This window comes from Microcebus murinus, chromosome 4 (genome assembly GCF_040939455.1).
Source record: "Microcebus murinus isolate Inina chromosome 4, M.murinus_Inina_mat1.0, whole genome shotgun sequence".
Taxonomy (NCBI): Eukaryota; Metazoa; Chordata; class Mammalia; order Primates; family Cheirogaleidae; genus Microcebus; species Microcebus murinus.
Window position 1 is genome coordinate 57,674,583 of NC_134107.1, and position 19,544 is coordinate 57,694,126.

Genomic DNA, 19,544 nt, shown 5'->3' on the forward strand with positions numbered 1-19,544 from the left:
CTGAATTAATATAACAATGGTATGAGACACATAGTATTATCTCCATTTTACAGATAAGAACACCTACAAATAGGAAAATTGAGTTTATCAGTCTTAATTTCTTCCTTTGTAAGATGGATCTAAATTATGTCACATCATAAAAAAATAAAATAAAATAAAATCACAGCTATTATTTATTTGTTTGTTTATTTTGAGACAGTTTCACTCTGTCACCCTGGTTAGAGTACAGTGGCATCATTATAGCTCACTGCAACTACAAACTCCTGGACTTAAAAGATCCTTCTGGCCGGGCACAGTGGCTCACGCCTGTAATCCTAGCACTCTGGGAGGCTGAGGCGGGCGGATTGCTCGAGGTCAGGAGTTCAAAACCAGCCTGAGCAAAAGCGAGACCCCATCTCTACTATAAATAGAAAGAAATTAATTGGCCAACTAATATATATAGAAAAAACATTAGCCGGGCATGGTGGCACATGCCTGTAGTCCCAGCTACTTGGGAGGCTGAGGCAGAAGGATTGCTTGAGCCCAGGAGTTTAAGGTTGCTGTAAGCTAGGCTGACACCATGGCACTCACTGTAGCCTGGGCAACAAAGTGAGACTCTGTCTCAAAAAAAAAAAAAGAGAGATCCTCCTGCCTCAACCTCCTGAGCAGCTGGCACTACATGGCACGCACCACAATGCCCAGCTAATTTTTCTATTTTTAGTAGAGATGTTGCTCGGACTGGTCTTGAACTTCTGAGCTCAAGCAATCCTTCTTCCTCAGGCTCCCAGAGTGCTAGGATTTCAGGTGTGAGCCACCATTCCTGGCCTGTCATTCTCATTTTGGAATGAAACTAAAACTGAGAAGTTGGCTCTATTATATGTTCTTATAGCACAGTACTTTTGTATGATTACCTGTTTAAGATCTGTCTCCCTTGCTAGTTACATCAGGGTAAGGACTTCTCTATGTTTTCTCCATTTCATCATTGACGTGTAACAATATGCCTGGTTAAATAAATATGCATTGAAGGAATGAATGGGAGAGGTCATGTGATTTGTCAAAGGCCATACTGTCAGTGTTACTACCAGAATTTGAGTCCTGGTCTGTCTGGCTCTAGAACCTGTCTGTGATCTCTATCCTACACTTCTACCCCACCAAGTGCTTTCATATGTTGTCTTACTTCTTCTTTTTTTTTTGGAAACAAGATCTTGCTCTTTGCTCTGTCACCTGGGCTAGAGTGCTGTGGGCCAAGGTATCATCATAGTTCAGGGCAACTTCAAACTCCTGGGCTCAAGCGATCCTCCCAAATAGCTGGGACTACAGATGCATGCCACCATGCCTGGCTAATTTTTCTACTTTTTGGAGAGATGGGGTCTCACTTTTGCTCAGGCTGGTCTTAAACTCCTAGCCTCAAGTGAACCTCCCACCTTGGCCTCCCAAACGCTAGGGTTACAGGCATGAGCTACCATGGGTGGTCTTGTCTTACTTTTATTTTATTTTTTTTTTTGAGACAGAGTCTCGCTTGTTGCCCAGGCTAGAGTGAGTGCCGTGACGTCAGCCTAGCTCACAGCAACCTCAAACTCCTAGGCTCAAGTAATCCTTCTGCCTCAGCCTCCTGAGTAGCTGGGACTACAGGCATGTGCCACCATGCCCGGCTGATTTTTATATATATATATTAGTTGGCCAATTAATTTCTTTCTATTTATAGCAGAGACAGGGTCTCGCTCTTGCTCAGGCTGGTTTCGAACTACTGACCTCGAGCAATCCGCCCGCCTCGGCCTCCCAGAGTGCTAGGATTACAGGCGTGGGCCACCGCGCCCAGCCTTTGTCTTACTTTTAAATGTCCAGGTTAAGTGTCCTTATCTCTCAGCTGCTTGTGAGTATACATGCACACCACCTACCAAGAACTCACCTATTCAGGGAAAGCTAGTGAGAGAGTAGGAAAAAGAAACAGCTCTTGTGTGCCCTCTTCCTGCCCTCTTCAGGTCAGCATTGCTCCTCCTTCAAGAAGGAGGCAGTTCCACCTGCCCACTTCTGACTCCCTTTCCTCTAGCCTTATCTGCCCTTCGTTTATCTATGCCACAAAAGTGGCTCCAAGTTACCTAGACTCTGGTGGTTTTACACGTTAGTACTTTATTAAAGCAGTTTAACTCCACTGATGTTTACTGAAGGCAAATGTATGCTCAGGCCTGCCTGCATCAGGCCTAATGTGTGGACACACAGATGAATCAGACACAACCTCAAAGGAATTATAGTCAGTGGGGGAGACAGACATTAAGCACAGACACAATTTACTGGAGCACGAAGCACGATGACCTAAATGGTATTAAAGAACTATGAGCAATATGCTATATACATAAACCTTAATTGCTTAATTATTATCCTGAAGAGTATATCATGGAAGGTCAAAGCTCAAAGGTATCATCTAGTTCATCCCCCTTGTTTTCCAGTGGAAGAGTCTGAGACCCAGAGAAGGGTGGGGCCTAGCCTAAAATCTTAATAGTGTGTCTGGCTGAGCCAAGACTAAACTTCAAGGTCTTCTGAAACCCAGCTCTGGGCTCTTTCCTCCTCTGGTAGCTTCATATGCAAAGTATCATATCCCACTAAATCTCGAGATCTTCAAAGCCAAGTCATATGTCCCTCCTAAACCCGGGCTAGGCAAGCACAAGATATTCAGAGGCTCAGGAAATGCAGTCTGATCTCAGGCTGGCAATCTACTTTGTTTTTCTTTTTTTTAAGAGAAAAGTCTTGCTCTGTCACTGAGGCCCAAGCATAGCTCACTGCAGCTTTGAACTCCTAGGCTCAAGTGATCTTCATGCCTCAGCCTTCAGGGTAGCTGGGACTACAGATGTATGCCACCATGGCCAACTCCAGGCTGCCAATCCAGTCTTTTGATCTACCGCACTTAATGTGTACCCTACTTTTACCACTATATGCCTAAATAGATTTTCAAATATTTTTTGCAGGAAACTTTTTTTTATCTAATGAGTTTTTTATCCAGAACACCAGTATATAAATCAGATAAAAGCAAACCTTCCCTAGTTGAAGGGAAGGGAGTCTAGAGAAATACTATTTTCCTACCCTCAAGTCCTAGGAAGGGAATTCTAGGAACACAGCTAAAAAATCATTGTTCTGGAGCTGCGTGTGGTAGTACACACCTATAGTCCCAGCTATTTCGGAGGCCAACCTAGGCAACATAGCCAGGTCCTGTCTCAAAGAAAAAAAAAAAAAAACAAGAAAACTGTTCTCGGATATAATTTTCAGTGGCTTCATGGAAACTGTTTTAGTGTATAGTCCTTCTCTAAACCTCTCATTGATAGTACTCAAAATCCTTTCTTCATTCACTCAACACCAAGTACCAGTCATGTGCTGCCAACGGGGTAAGGAGAAAAACGAGATTTTCCTCTTGTCCTTCTTGATCTTCCCTCCTCTATAGAAGGGAGTTTGTCTCAAGAGCTATGGGGACCAAAGAGGAAGAAAGAGACTCAAACTCTGCCTGGGAGGTCAGGGGAGGCTTCTGGGGAAGCATCTTGGAGAATTAATTCATCCACTCAGAATCACTCACCAGCACTAATCTGATAGAGCCTCCAACTTCACCACTGATACAGTAGCCACTGGCCCACATTGCTATTGACTACTTGCAATGTGTCTAGCCAAATTGAGACATACTGTAGTGTAAAATACATACCAGATTTGAAAGACTTAGGGCAGGGCAAGGTGGCTCATGCCTGTAATCCTAGCACTCTGGGAGGCAGAGACAGCTGTAATGCTCAAGGTGAGGAGTTCTAAACCAGCCTGAGCAAGAGCAAGACCCCATCTCTACTATAAACAGAAAGAAATTAATTGGCCAACTAAAAAAAATATATAGAAAAAATTAGCTGAGCATGGTGGCACATGTCTGTAATCCCAGCTACTCGGGAGGCTGAGACAGAAGGATCGCTTGAGTCGAGGAGTTTGAGGTTGCTGTGAGCTAGGCTAACAACACGGCATCTAGCCGTGGCAGCAGAGTAAGACTCTGTCTCAAAAAAAAAAAAAAAAAAAAAAAGAAAGACTTAGTACCAAAAAAGAATGTAAAATATCCAGTTTATTTTTATAATCAATAATTTTTATATTGATGATATGTTCAATGATAATATTTTGGCTGTGTTAGGCTAAGTCAATATATATTATTAAAATGTCTCTTTTTACTTTTTAAAAAATGTCATTACTAGACAATTTAAAACTACATATGTGGTTCATGTTAAATTTCTATTGAACATGGCTGGGAGAGACTATGGAGTGCCTAAGGGGAGCTGTGTTGTTGTTGTCAGAGGAGGAGGAGGAGGGATGATGGCAATCAGACAGCAGTCCTTTTTTTTTTTCTTCGGACAGTAGTCTTTTGGGGCCAGACTCAGTCTATTTCCCCTGGCAGTCAATATAGGAAAGAAGTCAGCAGGTCCAGAGGGAATAGAATGTGCAAAGACTCAAAGATGTGGGCAGACATGTTGTGTTTAGGAAACTCATTCTTATAGTGTATATATATTTTTTCTTTTTTTTTTTTTAAAGGCATTGTTGAATGTTTACTTTGAGATACTCATTGACAGCAGGCCTTTTACAATCATTCTCTTATCTTCACAACTACCTCATGAAAGAGAAATTATTCTGTTTTACCAAAGACAAATTTTAGGATCATGAGGAAAGGGTAAGCTATTTATTTCCGGAATCGGTCTTCCTCTTTATTTCGAAAGCCTCTGGAAGACAAGGCTCCTGTTTTAAACGCTGTTTTTCTCCACTGCACCTAGCACGGAGCTCTGCACGTGGTAGGCGCTCAGAAAGTTTGTGCTGAAGGAAGGATGTGGATTCTTAAGTCAAAGCTCCGCGCGCACGGCCTGGGAGCAGACGCACCAGAGGGCGCCCACGAGTCCACCCACCCGCCGGTCCCCAGGGCCCAAGCTGGGCCTCAGGCCTGGGTGCGGCCTTTCAGCCCCAACAGCTGCGCGCCAGGGCAAGAAGACAAGACGAGGGGAGCACCCTGTCCCGCGTCCACCACGCCCCCTCCCCAGAGCCCTGCCGCCCAGAGGCGCTGGGCGCGGGACGACAGCAGGACATCCTGTTTTTGGGGCCCGCGGCCCCGCCTCTGCTGATCTTGTCTTTCCCCGGGGTGCTGACGCCAGCTCCTCTTCCCCCAGTCTCCCCACCCTCCCCAGGGGTCTGGGGCCTTCCCATTGCTGAATCACCACCACCGCGCACTCCCCCGGGGCTCGGGGCAGGGGTGGGGACTGCCCCAGCCTTGGCCACCACTTGATCGCTGGGGTTGGCTGAAGGCACCAGGCCTAGGGGCGCCTTTCTCAGCATCTTCCCGCGGAGGTTGGTGGGGGCGAGACACCAGGGAAGAGGACAAATGCCTAGCGCCTAGGGTAGGGCCTCTGCTGGGTTGGGTGGGGTGGCAAGGAGGAGGCGCGAGACCTAACCTTGGAAGGCCTGACTTGAGAGCTTAGGGGCCACAGGGCTCGAGGTGGGGAAGTGGGGAGCCTGGGACCCGGCCGGGGACGAGGCTTGGGGGGTGGCCCAGGCAGAAGGGGGAGAGACCCGCGGACTTCCTGGTCGGGCCCCGCCCCGGCCAGCCCCACTCCCGCGCCCCGCCCCGGCCGGCCCGCCCCCGCCCCCCCACTTCCTCCGGCCTCCGGCTCTCACTTCCTTCTCGAGCCCGGAGCCGCTGCCGCCGCCCCCAGCTCCCCCGCCTCGGGGAGGGCACCAGGTGAGGCCCGGCCGCGGCTGGCGGGCAGGGGTCCGGGGAGGGGAGCCGGCCGGCCCGGGACTGGGCGCAGGCCGAGGAAGTTTGCTTGCCGAGGCCGCGGGCGGGAGGTCCTCGGCTCGGTCCAAGTTGGGCGGGTGCGGCCGGGCGGGGCGGGGACGGGGCCACTGCGAGCCGGCGGAGGCTCGATGAGAGTGGGTTCCCAGCGGCTGTACCGGCTCTCCGGAGCTGCAAGGGACCCCTGAGGTCGGAGGGTCCCCGGCTCCAAGAGAAGAGCCTCTGAAGTGGAAAAGCTCAGAGATGAGACTCGGGGGTGGGGTGTCCTCAGAAGTTGTGGGGTGCTCTCGAAAGTGTGTGAAGGAAGAGGGGCCTCTGGGCTGGAGAAGGCGCTCGGTCTGCTCTGGGCAGTTGTGACATTTGTGAGGCAGAGAGGGGGGCGGTGTCTGGGGCCCTTGAAGCCCGAGACTGCAGAAAAAGGGCTCTGTCCTTGCAAGATCTCTGCCAGTCCAGACCCCCACTCTCAGGCTGCAGCCCAAGGGTCCCCTGCACTCAGAAAGACCGTGGCGGGGACCGGAGGGGAGCCCGTCCCCAGTCTTTCTCTCTGTATGTCTGTTTTTCTGAGGCCCAACCTCACCGTCCCTGGAGCGACAGGTACTTAACTTAGTAAGCAAACATCTGCTGGTATTTAGTGACCAGAGCCTGGTCTTGGTTTGGGGGAAGCAAACTGAGGAAGGAAAAGGCCTGGTCTTGCCCTGTGACCGGCAGTGGAAGGACTCTCATTGCGAGGTACTGATGGTCCGGGACATGTTTTCTGTGGCTTTTGGGAGGCAGGAGGGGTTCTGGCCTTTGAGGCAAGATTGGTGACCATTTCCTAGTCTTCTTCTTTATTCTTAGTCCCTGAATTCTACACATTCTCCTCTTGTCTTCCTCCACCTCTTCTTTAGTCTCTACCCACAAACCCTCCATCGCTCTCTCCTCTCATCCTCTTCAATTTCTTTGAAGAGACACAAGTCATACCTAGCTCCTGCCCTCTCCTCACCTGTGGGCTCCTGTGTTCATCTTGGTACCCGTTAGCCTCTCCCCTCCCTGTCCAGCTCTGGCTGCTGCACTAATATGCATCCTCTTGCTTCCTCCATCACCCCTCATTCCTTTTGAGCCTTCAGCCTGTCACCCTCTCTCTGATCCCTTCCCCCTCACCCACTGATCTCCAGCTTTGGGGTCAGGATCTGCTGTAAGAGACTTGGTGAGTTGGAGAGTCTTTTCAAGCATCCCTAGCTTAAAGAGGCAGGCTGCAGCCTCCCAGTGATAGACACGATTAAGGGCTGGGAAACCTCTGTGTGTGTGTGTGTATGCATGTGCAAGTGGGTGTGTGTCTACATCTTTATCTCTTGGAGACAAAATAACTGCCCTCAGCCTTGAGAGGGCCCAGAGCAGGGGAAGCCAGCCGAATGAAGGGAACCTGCAGTGGGTGAGGTTGTGGTTAGGTAGGAGGAAGCAGTCTGTAGCAGTCAGGGTAGCGTGACACAGGAATAAGGCTAGTGAGAGAGGCCGTGGGAAATCAAAATCACCCCAAGAGGCCAAGTGTGAAAGCTGGGGGACAGCCTGAAGGTCCTTACTCTAACACCTGCTGGTTCCACCATCACCTGGCAGAGAGAATGGGACCAGCTGGGTATGATGGAAAGAAAGGGAGGAGGCAAAGGCAGGATTCTAGAGAGAAGACTGCAGCTGGTCTAACTTTAGTCTTAACTTTTGAATCAGGAAAAGAAGAGTGTGAGGCAAAGGTGTCTGCCCCTCTTCCCTGCTGTCTTCCAGGGCTAAACACATATGCTGGTCTGCCTCAGGGCCTTGGTGACCAAAAAGCCCTCTGGAGTTCTGCTGAACCCTTCAGACATCCTTAATATTCCCCCCTCTCAGGATTTCTCCCAAGTGTAACCTCAGTCCATCCTGGCTCTGTAAGATCTTGTTATTTCCATTCTTGAGCTCCTTCCTCAAGCCTTTGGGATGAGGGATATTTCTTCTCTCCACCTTCAGTGTTCTGTATTCATTTCTCTCTACTAGAAAAAAAAAAGAGGAGGGGAGCAAGTGCTACATTTTGGGGATTTCCAAAGCACAGCTAAATTTAAGGGCTATCCCTATTCAGTCCTTTTCCTGTCTCACACTTGTCCCTTTCCCATAAATTGTTCCTTCCTCCAGTCCTGCCCTTACACTTAACTGTCTCTCCTGCTCTCATTTCTGGGAGATACAGAGGTTTGGCTCCAGGAGGAAACCCCAGGGACCTGCATAAAAATCCCAGCTTAGGGAAGGATGTACATACAAGGCACTTACCCAGCATCACAACTCAGTAAAACCCCAGGAGTCCTGATTCCCAACCTGGCGTACCAGTATTTATTTCAGTATTCTGCATAACTCAGCAACCCACAGGGCTATGAAGGTAAAGATGGGATGGATGAAACAAGGGCTCTGCCAGGCAAGATCTGCCTCCCTTGGAAGTTTGAGCTAACTTCAAGAAAGTCATTGCTGGGAAAATATGACCTGAGCGGGAGGGATAAAAATGGGAAACTATCATTGTGTGTAGGGGTGGCTACAACCTAGGAGGCTGCTGTTGAGGTCTTGGCTAAAGAAGTATGGTCAAGGTTGTGACATGAAAAGAAGTGGCTGATGTGAGATTGTCACAGATCCTCGTTGAGAATCTGGAATATGGAGAGCTATTTCTGGCAAGATGAAGAGCAGATAAGGTGTCTGGTGTGAGCTTTTAGGGGGTCATGAGCCGGAAGATATGAGAGGTTGTGGCTATAGTGAGATAGCTGGAAAGATACTAGGTTGAGGATAGCTGGGAAACTGAGAAGAACGGGGCTTGGGCCCAGACTGAAGACCCTTCCCTTCATATACAGTATAGACCCATGAGCAGTAAGGTTTGTAGGGGTCCCTGAGAAGAGCTAAGGGGGAAAACCAAAGACAAAGCCTAGGCCACCTCCCCAGATTAGACTGATTTTCCTGTCCAGCGTCCAGCTTCCTCTTTTGTCCTCATCTCATGGGGAAGGGCATCTCTCCAGGAGCTAGAGGCCAAAGGAGGAGCTTCTCAGCTGGGGCAGGGCAAAGGTGGCTGGCTGTTGTAAAGTCAGTGCTAAACCATGAATGCCCCAGGATGGGCTAGGCATGAGAGCCTGGGAACTTAGAAGCAAAAACGGCTCAGACCTAGGTCACTTGACCCCTTTGGCCCATTTCCTGATGGGATAAACCATGGTGGGATCATCCCGAATGAGATCAGAGAGTTTAGCAGGCCCATTCCCAGTCCACAGTAACAATTCTTACCTTCTCTCCTTTGTGGAACTAGCATCAGGCTGGAGGTTAGGAGACCCAGGGCCTTGTCCTGGATTTGTCACCACCTCTCTATATAACAATGGTCAACTTAGCTCTCTTGGCTCCATTTCAGCATTAAGGAGTTGCATATCAATACCTCCTATCAACACCTGCATGGGCACATTGACTTGAACATGATAGCTCTGACTCTCCCTCCACCTAGAAACTCTTCATAGCAGTACCCCCAACTCTGGCCCTCCTATCTTACCAGCCTTGATGTGACAGGCTGAGTAGTCTCTGTGTATGTGTCCAGAGGCAGAACTGTGGGCCTTTCGTGGAAACCAAGGATTTTTATAGGTTGAGAAATAAGAAGAGGGCAGAGAATGTTGGGGATTTTGCCAGGGGACAGCAAGATAGGGAAGTACCCTGTCTCTTCTACTCCAGCTCTGCCCCACTGACAGTGGAAAATAGATGCCGGAGTTTCCTCCCTGATGTTATTTTCCCTTGTGGAAACCCCCCTCAGGCTTTGGGTGGAGCTGAAGGGACTGGGCAGCCCTGGGTCTCTGTGGGTATTTTCAGGTGGGGGAGGCAGGATTGGTAAGGTGGCATTTCTGTACAGCCTTGTGTGAAATTAGCAAAGGCAAAGGAAGTGCCATTTCACAGGCCTTTCATGGGGCCCTGGGACTGTTGAGCTGCTGTTAGGCGGGAAGAGGAAGCCAGTGTGTGAGCCTTCCTCTGTGCTGCTGGTGGGGGAGGGGCAGCTTCCTTGGCTCCCCCAGCCAGAGCTGTCCTGGCCCTGGGACTCACCCTTGTGGAACACCCTTGTGGAACACCCTAGGTGTTGGGACAGTGAGAGAAGCTGGGAAGGAATTGGGACTTGGTGAAAAGGTCTCAACCCCACCCCCCACCATCCTTACCTGCTACAATTGTCTTGTTTCCTCCTCCTCTGCAACCCCTAGTAGGTGGCATCAGCTGTCTCCTTCTCTTACCCTACCTGCTGCAGTGCAGGAGCCTCTGCAGGGGCTGAAGGATGGAGAATGGCAAAAGGTGGAGAGTCCTTCAGCATGGATTTTTTTTTTTAAGGCTGGGAACTAGGCTCTCTTGGGTTCTACCCTGCTGATGGGGAGAAGGGGAAGAAAGAGAGACTCAGCCCTTGGCCTGGGACCAGCCCCACACTGACCTCATGTCTCCCCCAGCTTCCTCCTCCCAGCCCAGCTGCAGCCAGCTGCAGCCCCTTTGAGCCTCTTCATACCACCTCTCCTCTGTTTCTCCCTTCAAAACAAATAAAGTTGCAGAGCTTCTGAAGCCTTTCAAGGGTGCCCCTGCCCCTAGTCTCATCTTTGACCAAGAGTCTTCAGATACTCCCAATCCTTAGCCCATCAGGACCACTTTTCCTGTCTTCATCACTTCAGAGCTAGCTCTGCCTGCCTTGCCCCTCACCCTTCCAGTTGAGGACAAGGCACTATGTTGCTTGTGTGTTTGTTACCCCAACTTTGTGCTCCTCAGGATGAGGAAGAAATTGATTACCTTTGTCTTGCATCTCCTGGTCATAGAGGTTCTTCCGTGTTCCTAGCATCAAAGTCTATGGGTTGATGGGGGAGGAGGTGCGTGTCAGGCTGCAGCTTTTGCTCAGTCCTGGAAAGCTCAGCTGAGCTTCTGGAAATAAACAGAAAGACAGACTTCCTTCCCTGTGAGGCATCCAGTTAGTTCAGCCTAATGAACAGCACAGACAGACAGTGCTGGGGAAGGTAAGGCAGGAGGGGAGTCGCTGTGATGTCCTGGAGAAGCTGGGGAACAGAACTGAGCCTTGAAAGACAGGAAGGATCTGAAGGGGGTGAGCCACATTGCTGGAAGAGGAACTACAATGTGCAAAGACATGAAGGACAGATTGAGTTCATTTAGTTATTTACTGACAGCCATGGTGTGCTGTGCTCAGCCTAGGGAGAAGTCAGCCAGGACCTTGTCCTCTAGACACTCCCAGTATAATGACAGGAGATAAGATTCAGATTAGCCTCCACATGAGGTGAGAATGTTCCTGTGAGAGAGGACAGGAACCAGACTTTGGATGGGATAAGTCACTTGTGACTTGGATGATTTATAAAAACTTTCCTGGAGGAGGTGGCACTGGTGATTGGCTTTCTGAGTATCGATATTTGATGTGTTTTAGGGAAGAGAATGTGGAGGCCACTTTTTATAGAGGATCAGGGTGGTATCAGAGCTAAGGACCGGAATACTCAGAGATGGATTACAGTTAGAATGAGGTTCACGGAGGGCTACTGAAGGGGAGCCCCATGTTAGGGAGGCAGGTTAGAAGGCTGTAGTAAGTTCTAATTGTTTCCACACTCACCCATTGCTTAGGGCCCATTTCTCCCCTCCCCCACTCCCAGTTGGGACACTTCCCCTGCTGTAACGGCCACAGAGATCAGGCAGTAAGGCTGCTTCCTTCCCTCCCCACCCATGGGCCTGCCTGGGCCACATCCCAAGGCCAGGCCCCACTGGGTGTAAGCCTGGGCTCTAGGGACCACACTCAGGATAAGCCCCCATGAGCTGTGCCTCCCATGGGCTATACTCCTTCCTGGAGCCAAGTCAAGCTGGTACTGAGAAGAGAGATTTTTGCCTATCCCAGTCATAGCTTTTGGCTCTCATTGCTGTCCATTAAGATTCTGCATTTCAGAATTGTCTGTGTATGTGTTGTGGGCAGGGGAGGGGTCTATACAGAGCTCAGTAATGAGAGCAGGCATATGCAGATCAGAAGACAGTGGTTGTATACTTCTGTATGCCCAGTGCTATACTCAAAGCTTTTCTGTCATTGAGTCGAGAGAAGCCCAGCCTCTAGTATTGGAGGGGCATCCACAGCTGGGAAATTTATGTATGCATGACTATTAGAAAAGGAGAATCACACAGAGCCAAAGCAGGGTTAAATTTTCATAGCAGGCCATGCAGTGGATATCCAAAGAATTCAGTAGCCTCATGGGACTGTGAGACTTACACTAGGCCTTGAGGAGTCAGGAAGATTTGAGAAGGGAGAGGGAATTGCAGCAGAGGGAAAATCAAGAGTAAAACCTCAGAGGCAAGAATGATCCTGGCTAATTTGCATAGGACAGTGAAGACCCCTTTGGAGCAGGGAGCTGGGAACTCGCATGCATTTAATCTTTATAACAACCCTATGATGTAGGTACATTGCTGCTGCAGTTGAAAGATAAGGAAATTGAAGCCAAGAGAGGCAAATCATAGAAGGCCAGCGTCACACAGCAAATAAGGGTAGAACCACAATTTAAACTCAAGTCTATGTGAATCTAAAACCTGTATCAGATTATGAAGCGTTTTTGTTTTTGTTTTGTTTTGTTTTTTTGAGACAGGGTCTCATTTTATTGCTCAGGTTAGAGTGCAGCGGCATCAGCATAGCTCATCGCAACCTCAAACTCCTGGGCTCAAGCGATCCTCTTTCCTCAGCCTCCCCAGTAGCTGGGACTACAGGTGTGCAACAACACACCTGGCTAATTTTTTGCTCAGGCTGCTCTTAAACTCCTGGGCTCAAGCGTTCCTCCTGCCTGAGCCTCCCAGAGTGCTAGGATTACAGGTGTGAGCCACAATGCCTGGCAAGATTAAGAAGAATTTTGAATGCCAAGATGAGGGACCAGGCATGATCTGAATTAAATTAGGGGGGAAAAGCCAGAAGTAAGTCACTGTGTTGCTCAGGCTGGAGTGAAGTGATTGTTCACAGGCACAATCATAGCACACTACAGCCTCAAACTCCTGGGCTTAAGTGATCCTTCTGCCTCAGCCTTCTGGGTAGCTGGGACTACAGGTGTACACCACTATGCCCGTTAACTGATTCTTTTTGAAAAAGCCACCTACTGAATAAGTCATAGTCAAACCCCAACCCCAAACTCTCCTGATTTGGCCTCCTATAGCACTGACATCACTGCTTCTTATTTGGCACAGGTTAGACCTACCTTTTAGCTTATGCACTCTTGGGAACTCACTCCACACAGTTCAGGACAAAGGATTTCAGAGAAAAGAGTTGTCTTGGGAAAAAGCATAAAGGTCTGATCTAGACCTGAATAGGGAGAATTAAGCTGATGCCACCACACAGACACATGCATACTTAGTGCTTCCTGCCTCTTAGGATGGAAGAGTTTGCTTCTGTCACCTCCTGTGTGCACAGCACTTCACTTTACAAAGCATATTCATTCCCATATTCAAGATCCTGAGGCTGGGAGGGCTAGTATTATTACTTTTCTTATACAGATGAAGAAACTGAGGCTCCAGGAAGGAAAGTGACTTACCTGATCAAGGTCACAGTTAGCTGGTAAGGGGTAACTTGGAGGGTGAGTGATACATTGAGGAAAGCATAGGACTTTGGGTTACAAAACTGGGTTTGTGGCCGGGTACGGTGGCTCACGCCTGTAATCCTAGCACTGTGGGAGGCTGAGGCGGGCGGATTGCTTGAGGTCAGGAGTTAAAAACCAGCCTGAGCAAGAGTAAGACCCCCATCTCTACTATAAATAGAAATTAATTGGCCAACTAATATATATAGAAAAAATTAGCTGGGCATGGTGGCACATGCCTGTAGTCCCAGCTACTTGGAAGGCTGAGGCAGAAAAATTGCTTGAGCCCAGGAGTTTGAGGTTGCTGTGAGCTAGGCTGACGCCACGGCACTCACTGTAGCCTGGGCAACAAAGCGAGCCTCTGTCTCAAAAAAAAAAAAAAAAAATTAAAAAAAACAAACAAACTGGGTTTGTGTCCTGGCTCCTGTACTAACTAGCTGTATGATGTTGAGTTACTTTAACTGTTGAATTTGTTTTCTTATCTATAAAATAGGAACAGTACTAATAGGTTGTTATAAGGATCAAATGACCTAATACCATGCAATCTATCAAGGCTTATACCAGATGAGGGCTTTTATCAAGGGTCAAGAAAAGTTAGCAGGCCGGGCGTGGTGGCTCACGCCTGTAATCCTAGCATTCTGGGAGGCCGAGGCAGGCGGATTGCTCGAGGTCAGGAGTTCGAAACCAGCCTGAGCAAGAGCCAGACCCCGTCTCTACTATAAATAGAAAGAAATTAACTGGCCAACTAATATATATATGGAAAAATTAGCCGGGCATGGTGGCGCATGCCTGTAGTCCCAGCTACTTGGGAGGCTGAGGCAGGAGGATCGCTTGAGCCCAGGAGTTTGAGGTTGCTGTGATCTAGGCTGATGCCACGGCACTCACTCTAGCTTGGGCAACAAAGCAAGACTCTGTCTCAAAAAAAAAAAAAAAAAAAAAGAAAAGTTAGCAAACAGATGAGCTCAGGACGTCAGATTCAGGTATCCAGTGCTCTTGGCCCTATACTACCCTGCCTCTGCCCTGCTTGTTTCTGGACACTACCTTACTCATAATCCTTTTCCGGTGTCAGTCCCTGTTCCCTTGCCAGCCCGGAAGCTACCCTCTCCCTCCCGTCTCCTTTGAGGGCTGATTTACTGATTGCTGGTTGATAACCACCTCCCTAGAGAGCTGTACTTCCAGTCTCTTGGGCCTTGTGACTGCCGGCCAGAGTTCCCTCTTTGCCTTCCTGCCTGGGCCAGCCCAGTGCTGGGCTTGTGGGGGAGAGTTCTCAGTCATACTGCCACACCCACTCGCCTGCTCTGTGTGGAACTGAAGATTACAGGCCTAGGAGTTCTGCTTCGAAATGCCAGTGCTTCCCAGATAATCCAGTGGACACAAGTAATGGCACCTGCCACCAAGGCTCTTTAAGTCTTACTTCATCCATCTAGTGCCCTTGTCAGAGGTATTTTTTTTTTCCTTCATTTCTTGGATAATTGAGGCCCAAAGAGGATAAATGCCTCATGCTTGGTTATAGTGAGTCAGCAGAGCTGGGGCTAGAACCCTCTGGACTCCCAGTCCAGAGGGTTCCAGTTGACTCTCCACTGGCCTAGAGGGCCCTTATTTCCTTCCTGACCCACTCTCAGAGGGTCTCTCTCTGAATGTCCAGAGGTTGAACACACACACACACACACACACACACACTCTTATTCATGTAAATAAGATGGAAATATTTTTAATGTGAACCAGACTGTCAACCTCATAGGGTGAAATCATTTCCCTCCCAGCTGATCCCAGGGGAAGTTGTGGCCTGGGAGGGAGATGGGACCAAGCCCTGGGTCCTTCACAGCTCCCACCACCACCAAAGTTCCCTTTCTGCTTCCCAGTGGGGAGATTCTTCCCCACCCCCATCTTTGACCTATTTTAAATTTTTGAGATAAAGTCTCGCTCTGTCTTCCTGGCTAGAGTGCAGTGGCATCCTCATGGCTTACTGCAACCTCCAACTCCTGCGCTCAAGCAATCCTGCCTCAGCCTCCTGAGTAGCTGGGACTACAGGAGTATGCCACCACACCCAGCTAATTTTTCTATTTTTTGTAGAGATGGGGGTCTCATTCTTGCTCAAGCTGGTCTCTAACTCCTGACCTCAACCCTACTTCGGCCTCCCAGAGTGCTAGGGTTACAGGCATGCCCATCTTTTATTTTTGAGGCTCTTGAACCAATTATGAGCCTGAACCAATAAAGTCAGGCTGGGTGGAAGGGGTTCCCCACAGGGTGTAGCCTTGTAGTATGGAAAGTGAAATGGAAAAAGTGGGCCGGTGGTGACAGTACTTGTGTGGAGGCAGGGATACTTAGGGATTTAATTGTGTCTAAAAGAGAGCTGCCCTCTCCCAGGGAGCAGGACCTGATTGTGGGAGAGAGTCAGAGAAAGGAAGTCACATACTGGCCAGCAAGAGTCCTCTATGGCCAAGAGGAAGTAGCCCATGAGAGGAGGACCCTTGCCACAGCAATATAAATAATCACAGGGTTTCCGGAAGCTCTGTCCTATTCCGGAACTCAGAAAAGCAGTTCCTTACCTCAAGGCCTTTGACCTGCAGAGGGGACCACACTGGTGGCTGAAGCTGGGACTCTTTCTCTCATATTCACCCAACGAATAAATACAGCAGCCCATTTATTGGGCACCTCCTATGTGCCATGCCTCATGCCAAACACCTTCTACACATTAACTCATTTCCTACTCTGAGCAATTCTAATGCAATAGACAAGATTATCCTCATTTTACAGATGAGAAAATTGAGGCTTAGGGAACTCATAATATTGTCAAGACAAGATATAGTTGGTAGAGCTAAGATTAGAATCTCTGCCAGTCTGACTCCAGCATCTTTGTTCTTAGTGATGGTGTTTTAATGGCATTGTGTTCTCTACCCAAGCCCCTGAAATTTTTCAGAGGCACATGCCATGGTTTCAGGAAAGGGACAGAAGATTAAGGGAAAAATCAAGTTTTTGTCTTGCTCTTCTGTTCACTTGTTCTATCTGGGCTTAAAAGATCTGCCACACCCTACTAAGGGCCTTAAGAGAAGATGCTAATGTCTGGGAGCCTCAGCCTCTACCCCATTCATCATAACATACTCAGATTCCAGTCCAAATCCTGGCCCCAGCTCACTCTCCAGCATTCCCCTGCACTGAGTTGCCAATCTGAGTGTACGTGGCCAGATAGGGTTTTCCATGCTTACAAGAATGATGGGGTAAGCTCTTCCCCTTCTCCCTATCTCCAGAGCACCCTGTATTGGGATAGGGCAGCTGTCTAATTATGCTCCTTACTCAGTGAGTTTCTTACTGTGCCTTTGTGCACTCAGTAGCCAAGATGTCAGGTTTGGAGAAGTTGAAACATCAGTGTACTGGTGTATATCAGTGTACTGGACAGGGTGGGCCCTTAGTTAGGAGAGGTTCTACCCATAGCCGTATCCCAGAGTTACATGGGAAAGCTGCTCTGTGCCAGAACCCCTCTTCAGTCTACTGGTAGAAGGGGGCCATATTTAGTAGAGGATATGGTAGATCAAGAAACTTGTGTACCTTCCTTCTGTGTCCATATTGCCTGGAGAAAAATAGCTAATACTGGCCAGGCATGGTGGCTCATGCCTGTAATCCTAGCACTCTGGGAGGCCAAGGTGGGTGGATTGCTTGAGGTCAGGAGGTCGAAACCAGCCAGAGCAAGAGCGAGACCCCATCTCTACTATAAATGGAAAGAAATTAATTGGCCAACTAAAAATATATAGAAAAAATTAGCCAGGCATGGTGGCACATGCCTGTAGTCCCAGCTACTCAGGATGCTGAGGCAGGAGGATTGCTTGAGCCCAGGAGTTTGAGGTTGCTGTGAGCTAGGCTGACGCCACAGCACTCTAGCCCGGGCAACAAAGTGAGACTCTGTCTCAAAAAAAAAAAAAAAAAAAAATAGCTAATACTAACCAGGCACTGTTCTAAATGCTTTACATGTATTATATATAATCCTCACAATAACCCAGTGAGGTAAGTATTATTTAACCCCCCCCAATTTTACAGATAAGAAAACTGAAGCATAGAGAGGTTAAGTAATTTGTCCAGGGTCACACAGCTAGAAAATAGCAAAACCAGGCTCTGACCTTAGTTACTCTGGCACCAGAGCTTATACGCTTGCCACCATGTTATACTGCAATTTTACAGCATCTTTGGTCTCAGGGCCTCTCATTGTCTATCTGTCTCTGTGATGTTTATCTCGATGGGATTTCAGGATGGTGTCAGCTTCAGAGAACAGAAGCCAGTTTCCCTCTATGTGCCTCCATCCTTTCTTCCCAATGGGTAGTATAGTGGCCTCCCTAACCAAGAGTGTCCCTCCCATGTGTCCACAGGTCACTGCATCTAGAGGGCCCCAGAAGAGGGAGGAGGCACTGCCTCCACTACAGCAGCTGCACCCACGATGCAGAGCATCAAGTGTGTGGTGGTGGGCGATGGGGCTGTGGGCAAGACGTGCCTGCTCATCTGCTACACAACCAATGCCTTCCCCAAGGAGTACATCCCCACGGTGTTCGACAATTACAGTGCACAGAGTGCAGTTGATGGGCGCACAGTGAACCTGAACCTGTGGGACACTGCGGGCCAGGAGGAGTATGACCGCCTTCGCACACTCTCATACCCTCAGACCAACGTCTTTGTCATCTGTTTCTCCATTGCCAGTCCGCCCTCCTACGAGAATGTGCGGCATAAGTGGCATCCAGAGGTGTGCCACCACTGCCCTGATGTGCCCATCCTCCTGGTGGGCACCAAGAAGGACCTGAGAGCCCAGCCTGACACCCTACGGCGCCTCAAGGAGCAGGGCCAGGCGCCCATCACACCGCAGCAGGGCCAGGCCCTGGCCAAGCAGATCCACGCTGTGCGCTACCTCGAGTGCTCAGCCCTGCAGCAGGACGGCGTCAAGGAAGTGTTTGCTGAGGCTGTCCGGGCTGTGCTCAACCCCACGCCGGTCAAGCGTGGGCGGTCCTGCATCCTCTTGTGACCCTGGCACTCAGCTCGGAGGCTGCCCCTGCTCTCCCCCCCACCAGTTGTGCCTTGGCGCCTTGTCTGCCCTCAGCTGTGCCTTAAGGACTAATTCTGGCACCCCTTTTCAGGGGGTTCCCTGAATGCCTTTTTCTCCGTAGGGAGGCCTGCAGAGAAAGGGCCTTTGGGCCGTACCCTACTCTGCTTGGGAACATCAGGTATTCTCATGAGTACACCCAAGCCAAAGTTGGACCCTTCTCCTAGAGTCCAACCCATTGCCCCCCAAGCCCCCATTTTCTGCTACTGACCATTTCATCCAGCTTTCTGCACAGTTGTTGCTGCCTATTGTGGTGCCTCCTCTCAGGTTAGGGGCTGTCAGCCATTTCTAACCTCTGCCCTCGCTGCTCATGGAATTGTGCTCCCAAGAGGCTCTCTTCCTTCCCCAAGGAAGGAGCTACAGAATCCTGAGAAGACGAATGTGCCCTAACTTGCTCCCATGTGCCCAGGCCATATGCATCCGCTGACTGACTCAGTCCCCATGCTCCTGGGGGCCTTTCCTACCCCCATCAGCATCAATAAAACCTCCTGTCTCCAGTGGCCCTGGCTCCTCCCTGTGTGCTGGGCATTAGGGGGTGGGCATGGGCTAGTAGGGTTTCCTAGAGACTGGGAGCCTTTTGTTTCCTCTAATAGGCGACAGGAGACAATAGACTTCATTGTGGTCCCCCAACCACCCCCCAATTTCTCTAACAAAGCTCTAAGCTCCCTTGGAGGGGCCAGTCTTGCCCTGGGGCCCAGTTGCAGATGCTATAGTGGACCAGGACACAAAGCTTGAGGAAAGACTTCATCTAGGGCTCAGGAAGGGAGAGGTTGAGAATCATCAGTTTGAAGGCAGGTACTCTCAGCCATGCATCTGAGAGCTGTATCTGACACCCCCAAGGGGACAGGTCTTTATTGACAAGAGTAGTGGCTGGAACCCAGACCTCTGCCTCAACTGAAGACTTACAAGTATTCCAGCTTCCAGGCTTGGAGTCATTATAAGGACAGCTTAGTCATTCCTGTTTATCAAAATGAAGGCTTCAGTCAGCCTTAGGAGACTCCAGGACTCAGGAGGGGTTGAGGGGCTACCACTTAGAATCAGACCCTGCCATGGACTTGTTCCCTCCATGCTTGAGCCCATTCCTCACTCAGTTCCTATCAAACAAGATGAGCCCCAAGACCAG

At 49.4% G+C, this 19,544-nt stretch overlaps 1 protein-coding gene across 3 annotated transcripts; it reads left to right on the plus strand.

Annotated features, from left to right (window-relative positions):
• Positions 1-5,273: 5,273 nt before the first annotated feature.
• RHOG (ras homolog family member G) lies at positions 5,274-18,921 on the plus strand. 3 transcript variants are annotated; one of them, XM_012745022.2, is made up of 2 exons: positions 5,274-5,372; positions 17,700-18,921. In XM_012745022.2, exon 2 carries the CDS (start codon positions 17,768-17,770, stop codon positions 18,341-18,343), a length of 576 nt encoding a protein of 191 aa, XP_012600476.1. In that variant the 5' UTR covers positions 5,274-5,372; positions 17,700-17,767; the 3' UTR covers positions 18,344-18,921. The 3 variants fall into 3 exon arrangements, with proteins under 3 accessions (XP_012600476.1, XP_012600475.1, XP_075858378.1); XM_012745021.2 differs by lacking the exon at positions 5,274-5,372 and adding an exon at positions 5,620-5,713; XM_076002263.1 differs by lacking the exon at positions 5,274-5,372 and adding an exon at positions 6,474-6,496.
• Positions 18,922-19,544: the final 623 nt, after the last annotated feature.

Excerpts from the sequence above, each read along its gene's own strand:
- RHOG (XM_012745022.2), top strand. The coding sequence starts at position 17,768 with ATGCAGAGCATCAAGTGTGTGGTGGTGGGCGATGGGGCTGTGGGCAAG.